The 10,898-nt window shown below is 32.7% G+C and overlaps 1 protein-coding gene across 1 annotated transcript in view; it reads right to left on the bottom strand.

Moving 5' to 3' along the window:
• tmem117 (transmembrane protein 117) overlaps positions 1 to 10,898 on the bottom strand; it is a 67,544-nt gene that overhangs the window by 9,118 nt on the left and 47,528 nt on the right. Inside the window, exons 4-5 of the mRNA XM_016248856.1 lie at positions 6,991 to 7,115; positions 433 to 614 (exon numbers count right to left, since the gene is read on the bottom strand). Coding sequence (XP_016104342.1) covers positions 433 to 614; positions 6,991 to 7,115 — 307 coding nt within the window. The remainder of the gene's footprint in view (positions 1 to 432; positions 615 to 6,990; positions 7,116 to 10,898) is intronic.

The raw sequence follows: 10,898 nt of genomic DNA, 5'->3' as shown, positions 1-10,898 counted from the left end.
TGTGTGAGTGTGTGTGTGTGTTTGTGTGTGTGTGTGTGTGTGTGTGTGTGTGCGCGTGTGTGTTAGTGTGAGTGAGGTTATTACAGGACGAACAGTGAGAGCTGTTGAGCTCGTATTAGCATATTCATGAGACAGTGACACACTCCATTGTGATTTGCTGCCTGCGGCGATGTGGAGGACATTAAACAAGAATCAGTCAAGAGCTTACACACACTCACTCACTCACACACACACACACAGACACACACTCACACACAGACACACTCACTCACTCACTCACTCACTCACTCACTCACTCACACACACAGACACACACACACACACACACACACACACAGACACACACACACAGACAGACAGACACACTCACTCACACACACAGACACACACACGCAGTCAATGAAGGAGCGTCAGGCGAGCTCGTGTTTGTACCTGCATGATGATGAGGAGGTCAAAGACCAGGATGAAGGAGGCCAGGAATGCTCTGGAGACCTCGTCGCTCGGCAAGAAGCCGCGGTTCAGGTTATCCCACCTGATCCAGTCCGTACTGATGACCAGAACCACCACAGAGGTCAGAGAGAACAGCACCGTCCTGACAAACACACACAGCAGCACTCACTCACTACCAGCTCAGAGAGACCTGATCAACGAGTCTGAGAGTCTCTTCTGCTCAAAAGTGCTGCATTTAATTGAGCAAAAATACAGTAAAAATTTTAAAATATTATTACAATTTAAAGTAACTCTTTTCTAAGTGAATCTCTGTTAAACTGTCATGTATTTCTGTGATGCGCAGCTGTATTTTCAGCATCATTCCTCCAGTCTTCAGTGTCACATGATCTTCAGAAATCAGTATAATATGCTGATCTGCTGCTCGAGAAACATTTCTGATTATTATCAGTGTTGAAAACAGTCGTGCTGCACAATATTTTTGTGGAAAGCGTGATGTATTTTATTTTTCAGGATTCACAGATGAATAGAAAGTTCAAAAGAACAGCATTTATTTGAAATTTAAATCTTTTGTAACACTACACATGATTTTTCTGTCACTTCTCATCAATTTAATGTGTTCTTGATGAATACAAGCATAAAATCTTACTTACACCAAACTTTTGAATGGTAGTCTATCATGATCTCCACAAAAATATGAAACAGCACAACTGTTTTTAACTGTTTTTTTTTAAATAAATATATATATAAAAAAAGTTAAAACAAACTTGTAAATAATTAAGTATTTATTAAACTAATAAATAAATACAATGATGTGAGATGGGATGGTTGAAAAGTAAAAAAAAATAAAAATAATAATAATAATAAAAAAAAAAATTAATAAATAAAATGTGAGTTGTGACAGCTTCTCGAGAAGTCAAGTAAATAAAATGTAAAATAAAATAAAATAAAAATAAAAAGCACTGAAAAAGGCAAGATCAATACCTCCAGAAAATAATAAAAAATAAAAAGATAAACTAATCAATAAATTGATTTGAGTGAGACGTCTGAAATTTAAATTCAATTAATAAAATTAAATAAATAAAATGTATGTATTAAATAAAATACAACAAAACTGCCTTAATTAAAAATAATTAAAAATAAAAAAAAGAATCCAATGTTAGACGTGACAGCTGAAAAAAAATAATAATAAAAAAATAATATATTAAACAAAGAAGTAGCGGTGAAAATAAAATATGTTGTTGAAAAATTCAAGAAGAAAAAGAAAGAAAGAAAGAAAGTCAACATCTCTGGGGAAAAAAATTATGAATAAATAAAATGCATTTAAGTAAATCTAATAAATAAAATGACGTGACTGTTAAAAAGTCAATAAAATAAAATAAAAATCCAAAGCAAAAAATGCATGAATTCAAATGATTTACAAGCAAAACAAAAAAATAAGAACAGGAATAAATTACATTTGAAAACATATTCAAATACGAAAAACAGTTATTTTAAATTGTGATAATATTTCACAGTTATACTGCTTTTACTGTATTTCTGATCAAATAAATGCATCCTTCCTGAGCAGAAGAGACTTCTTTCAAAAGCATTAACAGCGGTGATTGCTGCAGACTTTGACTGGCAGTGTCAGTCGTCTGTCCTTCATCAGCGCACGATCTCTGGAGCCGCTGGCAGAGCGTGCATTCATAAAGGACTTCTGAAGGATTCACTGAATAATACAGACCCCAGATCAGCTCTTCACGTCACTGTGAGCTCGTTCTTCAGACACCGAAGAGTCAGAGCTGATCCGGAGTCAGTGCTTCTTCACACGCAGCTTAAAACTGCAACGCTGCACGAGCGAGAAAAACATCAAGTAAGCTTTTAATTCGTGTTTACGGCACGGTTTCTAACGCTTCTATACTGCTAATCTGTCGGAGCAGTGAAACTAAATACACTCGCATTAAATATAAAAGTTTGTTTTCTTTTTTAAATAAATAGAGTTATTTCGTAATCATCATTCATCAGTGGATGCTCTTCTAAAGAAATACATTTTTGTTTACAGTTACATTTACATCACATACTGTAAATTAACTAAATCAAATGAAGTCGCGTGAAATATTAGAAATTGCATAATAATTATTAAAACACATTTAATATCCATTTTTGAAAACTATTTCATATAAAAAAATTGCAACTGCCATTTACCACTGAATTGAGTTTTGATTTTGACAAATTAAACATTATAATATAATATAATATAACATTTATGTATTATATTTATATATCACGGTAATATTAAAATTGTATTAATAATAAAATAAACTTTAATACATTTAAAAGTAACTAACATTATATTCATAATGTATATTATTACACTTTAATGAGTTTTGAATTATTGTTTGTTTATTATTTTTATTATTTTTTTATTAAGAGTCTTTTTTTTGTACTTGTTTTTAGAACACAGACGCAATTAACATCTCATTTGCATATCGACCAACGCAAGAAGCAGAGCCGATGCGACTTACGACGGAGTTTTGAATTATTGTTTGTTTATGTCTTGACTTGCAGATTTTATTATTTTTTTATTAAGAGTCTTTTTTTTGTCTTTTTTTTTTTTTTTTTTTTTTAAATACAATTAATTTGTTTCCAGTTAAAATGGCAATCAACAATCAAACTGTTATAAAATATGCATTTTTTAAAATGATTTCATATTAAAAATTGCGACAGTCATCTTCCACTAAATTTAATTTAGATTTTGACTAATTAAAGATATGATATTAATACAATATGTAAAAATAAAATTTTAATGTCTTACTGCGCTGGGAGATTTTTCCACGTGTTTTTAATTCGTTTATTCTTCACAATAATTCTCCAATCCGTTTATTTTAAAACTTTCTTTAATAATATTACTCATTTCATAATGCTGCCCTTGTGAATGATTCATCAGTGCAATGTTTCTCTAAATAAAATTAATTTACATTTTTACAACTTGTAACTTAAATCATATTAATTATTAAAAATGCATATTAAAATAGTTAATATGCATTTTTGAAATAATGCATATTACAAATTGCAATATCATTTACCACAAAAATGTATGGCAAATTAAACATTACATTAATAATAAAACAAATATACTATATTAATATAATATGAATGCAAACTACTTTTTTTGAGTGAGTATTTTTGTCTCTGTTTTAGCTCTTAACATCTCTTCTAAAGTACATTCATCTTGTTTTATGGATTTATATATATTATAATACGGAAGAAATGCAGATATAGTGAGAATGAACGCAGTAAGCTTTAGTAAAGGCTGTGATGTGCATCGGGGTCAGAGGTCGTGTTGTCCAGTGGGTTTTCAGGGTCAAAGTGCGTGTTCGGTCACGTACAAACACAGCGGCGCTGATCGATTTTCTGCTGCGTGCTGATAATGGAAACAAGCATTAAAATAACATTATTAACTCACACACAGATTAAGGATATTTAACTCATAATGACAGCAAACACACACTCAGATCTCCTTCCTAACGTAAGAGAATCATCTTCACACTGACCAGAGGCTTCACAAGCACACACTATTCATCAAATCCTCCTTTTATGAGCAGGGCTGCTGTCTTGGGTGCATAAACCTGCACTGAACTTGCTTTAATCATATTATTTCTTTATTTATCATAAAACTGAATCATGTGCTTATTGTCAAAGATTCATCGGTGCACGTGTTTCGAAAGGAAACAAATGTTTTTGTTCACAGTTCAAATTAAACACTGTAAATAATACTGTAAATAATTAACAAACTGCATATTAAAATAATTCGAATTATTAAAATTCACAAGGAATTGCAGTAATTATAAAGACAAAATATTAATAAATAATACATGAAAATATATTATTAATTACTGTTAAACTTATTAACAAATAATTAAAAACTAAAATGATTCAATATTAAAATATATATTTAAAATAACTGCATATAAATAATTATTATAATAAAAAATAAAATAATTATTATTTAATTTTATGTGACTACTAAAACTGCAAAAATGGCATTGTAATGTGTTTGTGTCATTTTTTTATATTTTTTAATTAAACTTATTTATGATAGTATATTTGCTTATTTTTAAACTTTATTTAATCATTTAAATTATTTCTTTATAATGTCGTTACTGTGTATGATTCATCGGTGCACGTTTTTCTTAAGAAAATACATTTTTGCTTACAACCAAAACTACATCTTGTAAATTAAATCTAATTATTATAAATTGCATATTAAATATTAAGCTATATTTAATATACATTTAAAAAATAATAATAATTGCATACTAAAAATTGCAATAGCCATTTCCCACTAAGGGCCAGATTTAACTTAACGAATTTAAAGAACACAGACGCAATTAACATCTCATTTGCATATCGACCAACGCAAGAAGCAGAGCCGATGCGACTTACGACACAGGTGCAAAATAGTTTAAGACGTGCTTTTCTGGGTGTTAAATAATAGCGCAAATACTATAATTTGACGAGCACGATTGTTAGTAAATCCCATTGCGTGATTTATTTTAATACTCTCCTCCCATACATTACACTCCTACAAATGCAAATAAAGTCAGGCGCAAAAATAAGTGTCCACGCCTAATTCTTACACACACACACACACACACACACACACACACAGAGACACACACACACACACACAGAGACACACACACACACAAACGCTGATCTGAAGTACACCTGTGCTGGCGTGTCAGCGAGAAGCACACTTTGATGTCAGATGTTTGTTTGCTGTGTGTCCTTCAGTGAACTTGGGAAAACCTCTTTTCAGAGTCGATGAGCGCTGTATCCACACGACTGTCAACATCTATAACGCTGTTCAGAAACAGACAGTGAGGATACGCTGAAGTAAACACAGTGTGTCAATCAGTTTGAGTGGCACCTGTCAGTTTGACCGCCGCTCTTGTGAAGACATCTTTAAATAATTCCACTTTTAATGAAGCATTAAAAACCAACATGGGATCAAAAGAAGCTATTTAAGATTAATATTTATAATATATTTATATATATGAATATTTATAAAAATGTATATATACAGTACATAGAAACATTTATAAAATGTATATTACAACTAAGAAAAACATTTTTAAACAATATTTGTTTATTTTTAATTATCGTATTATAATTAAAATATAAATACATTAAAATTATATATATATATATATATACACACACACACACACAAACACATTTGTAGAATGTATAAAATAATAATTATTATATTATAATAGGTAAACAAAAAATTACTTGTGATTGTGATATTTTAGAAAATAAGATCGGATTTTACTACAATTAAACAACATGGTAATGTCATTATAATGCAAATATTTTCATTTAAGTGTTAAGTGTTTAAGTTATATTTAAGTGTTTTATTTTGACTTTTTATTTTAAATATTCTACTTTAAAAATTACTTGTGTGGTATTTTAGATTTTTTAAATTTGTTTTATTTTACCACTATAAAAAACAGGGTAAAGTCACTATAATGCAAATATTTAAACTTTTATTTTTAACCTTTTTTAGTAAATTATTATTTTGACTTTTTATTTTTTTTTATTATATTTAAAAAAATAAATGTTTTTATGATTTAATCAGTTATTAGCTTTTCACAAACTCAGGAAACCCTGGTCTAAATGTCTGTCTTTGTAAATTACTAAAAAGAATATCATATATATATATATATAAGGGCATCATTCAAAATTCATTATAAACAAATAATTTGCAAAATATGATCATTTTAATTTACATGTAAAATGATTTGTGTATTTTAGAATAAAGCACAAACAGGCTGAAGCTGCTGCATCGTGACGCAGTGCGACATTAATCGCTTCCAGTGTGACTGAACATCATTTTAATCATATTTTTCAAGTATTATTAATTTCACTGGGTGTAAAACAGTTGCACCTGTAAGGAATATAGTGTTATTATTTCTGCGCTGGTATCTGGGGGCTTTGTTGGTTCAGGCGCTCTCTAATGTCACATTCTCTCTGCGAGCGGCCGCCGCCTCTGGGAACCAGAGTCAATTACCAACAAATAATTACAGAAACATTTGAGTGGCTCGTCAGACGCGGGGAAGGTTCGTCAAGGTCAACATTTCTCATGAAACCATTTCATGCTGCTTAAAAGTTGCCCAAGTCAACATAAATCAAAATCCAGCACATTTACTTTAATATAAGCTCTTGGTGTTATTTGGGAAGCATTCATCAGTGAACGGGATTCTAGATGAGTGATTCCCTTTAAAATGCATAAAAGAACTAATTATACCAGGTAAACATAAAATACCAGTTTATTTAATGTATAAAATAATGACAATATTTCATCTCTTAAAATAAGTGTTTTTTTACTTTTTTTGTTTTGTTTTAAATATTTAATTTGACATTTTTTTAAATTGAATGAATAAGCTTTTCCCAAACTCTGGGAACCCTGCTCTGAAGTCTTCGTAACTCTTTCATCAATCCACTTTTCGCTCTACAATCCAGTCCTGACGGATCAAATGAATGCTGAACGACTTTAAACAGGTTGTGGTTTGAGTCTCACCATCCACGCCGTCACAAAGTCTCCCATCCACGTTCCTACTGCAGCCATCTTCATGAAGCTCTCGTTCCTGATGCCCATGTACTCCGTCACCATGTGAGGCCTGTAGAGACAGATCACCGCCGATCAGCTCCAGCAAGCCAAAGAGATGAGTACCACTGAAATACCATGTTTTCCCATGTTAAAACTGTGTTTTTGGACATGTACCATTAAATGATCATGCTTTTGGACATATCACATGGTAACACCATGTTTGTCTTATAACTGCCCATTGTAATACCATGTTTTTTTGGACATGAAGCATTAAAATAGCATGTTTTTTGAACATGTACCATATTATTACCATGTTTTAAGACATTTCCAAATGGTAAAAATATGTTTTTCGAACATTTACCACAGTAATGATTGTTGAATATTTCTCATGTTTATACAATGTTTTTGGACATGTAAAATTTTATTAGCATGATTTTTTTTTTTTAATAAACCCTTTAGGATACCACATTGTTTGAACATGCACCACAGTATTACCATGTTTGTTTGTTTTTTACATTTACCATGGTAATAACATGATTTTGAACATTTCTCATGTTAATACCATGTTTTTAGACCATTTTTTTAACACGTATCATTGTATTGCCATGTTTTGGGAATATGTCCTGTGGTAATATCAAGTTTGTTTTGAACAATTACCATGGTAATACCATATTTTTAAACATTTTCTATTTTAATACTATGTTTTTGTACTTGTACCACTGATTTACCATGTTTTTTTTAACATTTACCATGGTTTTACCATGCATTTTGGACATGTATCTTTGAAATACCATGTTTTTTTTTACATTTACCATGGTAATACCACATTTTTTTAACATTTACCATGGTTTTACCATGCATTTTGGACATGTATCTTTGAAATACCATGTTTTTTTTTACATTTACCATGGTAATACCACATTTTTTTAACATTTACCATGGTTTTACCATGCATTTTGGACATGTATCTTTGAAATACCATGTTTTTTTTTACATTTACCATGGTAATACCACATTTTTTTAACATTTACCATGGTTTTACCATGCATTTTGGACATGTATCTTTGAAATACCATGTTTTTTAACCATGGAATTACCATATTTTTCAACATTTACCACGGTAATTTCACATTTTTTGATAATTTACCATGTTTTTGGACATGCACCAGTACTACCTCACTTTTATTTTGGGCATGTACCATTGAATTAGCATGTTTGTTGGACAGTTACCATGGTAAAACCATGTTTTTTCTGTTAAGAGACACTGATCTGGTCAGTCTGATGTTTTGTGTCACAGCTGATCATGAGGTGTAACTTCTTCAGCTGCATCTTCTCCAGAAGCTTTTATCTGACCTGACATCTTCAATCAGGACTCGCTAACATCATCAGCAACACTTCAGAGGCCTTTATAATACATTCAGGGAACGACTGGCTTCCAGAAAGCGATCCAACGCAAATAAAAACACAGCCAAGCGTTCACACATTGTGACAGCGAGGGAGTGTAATCTCCTTAACGCAGCTTTTATGCCGTCAGAAGTGTTTACAGGCCTTGAACAGGTACAAACTCGTTAATCTGCTTATGCACGTCGCTTTGTGGATTACAGACGACGGGAAACGCAGAACAAGGCCAATTTTGTCACACAAATGTCAGAAAGAGCGGATTGCCGCCACCCAGGTTCTTTGGTCTGGGTGTTAGGGATAATAACACCATCATCCTGTAAATGAGCTTTCATCCTCATTAGCACGTCCAATCAACGCAAATCTGTAAACCAAACGAACGCTTGACCCACATGGCGTGCGTGAGATTGAATCTGTATTCCATTCGTTACGGCCCGTCGTTAGAGCGCATGTCCAGAGCGCGACTTATCACCTTCCCCCGCGCCAATAAAGCCGCTTTGATTAGAAGGAAGATTGAGTGTAATCTCCTTAACGCAGCTTTTATGCCGTCAGAAGTGTTTACAGGCCTTGAACAGGTACAAACTCGTTAATCTGCTTATGCACGTCGCTTTGTGGATTACAGACGACGGGAAACGCAGAACAAGGCCAATTTTGTCACACAAATGTCAGAAAGAGCGGATTGCCGCCACCCAGGTTCTTTGGTCTGGGTGTTAGGGATAATAACACCATTATCCTGTAAATGAGCTTTCATCCTCATTAGCACGTCCAATCAACGCAAATCTGTAAACCAAACGAACGCTTGACCCACATGGCGTGCGTGAGATTGAATCTGTATTCCATTCGTTACGGCCCGTCGTTAGAGCGCATGTCCAGAGCGCGACTTATCACCTTCCCCCGCGCCAATAAAGCCGCTTTGATTAGAAGGAAGATTTATTGGTGCATTAAGTGGGTTTCAAACACCCCGCGGTTGTGGAAGGCGGCCAGCCGCTGGGAGTCGTTCACCAAGGGCATCGAGCTAATCGATAATACGGGAAGCATCCGATGCAGTCCAGCGCCTCAGACGCTCACGGCTGTGTTAGTATGTAACGCAGCAACCGGTGTAGGTCTTACAGTATTACACACAGAGCCACAGTGAGCTCTCTCTCACACACACACACACACACACACACACACACACTCTCTGATTAGTGTCTCAGGTCTTCATTTATTCATCATGGCTGTAATTTTAATGCAGTACTGCTGGGTGACCTAACGAAGGGAAACTAAGTCACATCAGCAGCACAAATGACACACACATCACACCACGCTTTTTGGAAACATGCTATTTTTAACATCTACCATGGTATTACAATGTTTTTGGACATGCTGCATGGTCACGTCTTTTCCCATGGTTTCTCATGGTTATACCATGTTTTTACATTTACCGTGCTGTTATGGACATGCACCACAGCATTACAGTGTCTTTTGAACATACACCATGTGAACACCATTTCAAACATTTACCATGGTAATAGCATGTTTTTTTAATTTGATGGAATTTTTTTATATTTACCATGATAATACCACAGTTTTGAACATTTACTCTGGTATTACCATGTTTTTGAACATGTACCATGGTAAGATGTTTTTTTTAAGATTTCCCATGTCAATACCATGTTTTTAGACATATACCACTGAAATTCCATGTTTTTTTAATATTTACCATGATAATACCACAGTTTTGAACATTTACTCAGGTATTACCATGTTTTTGAACATGTCCCATGGTAACATGTTTTTTTTTAAAGATTTCATGTCAATACCATGTTTTTCAAATATTTACCATGGTAATATCAAGTTTTCTTAATAAATGCAATTTTTTATATTTACCACAATAATACCACCGTTTTAAACATTTACTCTGGTATTACCATGTTTTTGAACATGTCCCATGGTAACATGTTTTTTGAAGATTTCTCATGTCAATACCATGTTTTTGGACATATACCATTGAAATATAATGTTTTACAAATATTTACCATGGAAATACCATGTTTTTGAAAATGTTCCATGCAAATACCATGTATTTAGACATGCACAATAGTATTACAATGCTTTTTGGACATATATCATTGAAATTCCATGTTTTTAAAAATATTTACCATAGAAATACATTGTTTTTAAACGTTTTCCATGCTAATGCCATGTTTTTGGACATGCACAATAGTATTACAATGTTTTTGGACATACACTTGAAATACCACATTATTCAAATATTTACCATGGTAATACCATGTTTCACAAACATTTGCCATGTTAATACCATGTTTCACAAACATTTGCCATGTTAATACCATGTTTCACAAACATTTACCATGTTAATACCATGTTTCACAAACATTTACCATGGTAATACCATGTTTCACAAACATTTGCCATGTTAATACCATGTTTCACAAACATTTACCATGGTAAT

Source organism: Sinocyclocheilus grahami, unplaced genomic scaffold (genome assembly GCF_001515645.1).
Source record: "Sinocyclocheilus grahami isolate Dianchi unplaced genomic scaffold, SAMN03320097.WGS_v1.1 scaffold895.1, whole genome shotgun sequence".
Taxonomy (NCBI): domain Eukaryota; kingdom Metazoa; phylum Chordata; class Actinopteri; order Cypriniformes; family Cyprinidae; genus Sinocyclocheilus; species Sinocyclocheilus grahami.
The sequence above is the reverse complement of the archived record's forward strand: the minus strand, read 5'-3'. Positions and strand labels throughout refer to the sequence as shown.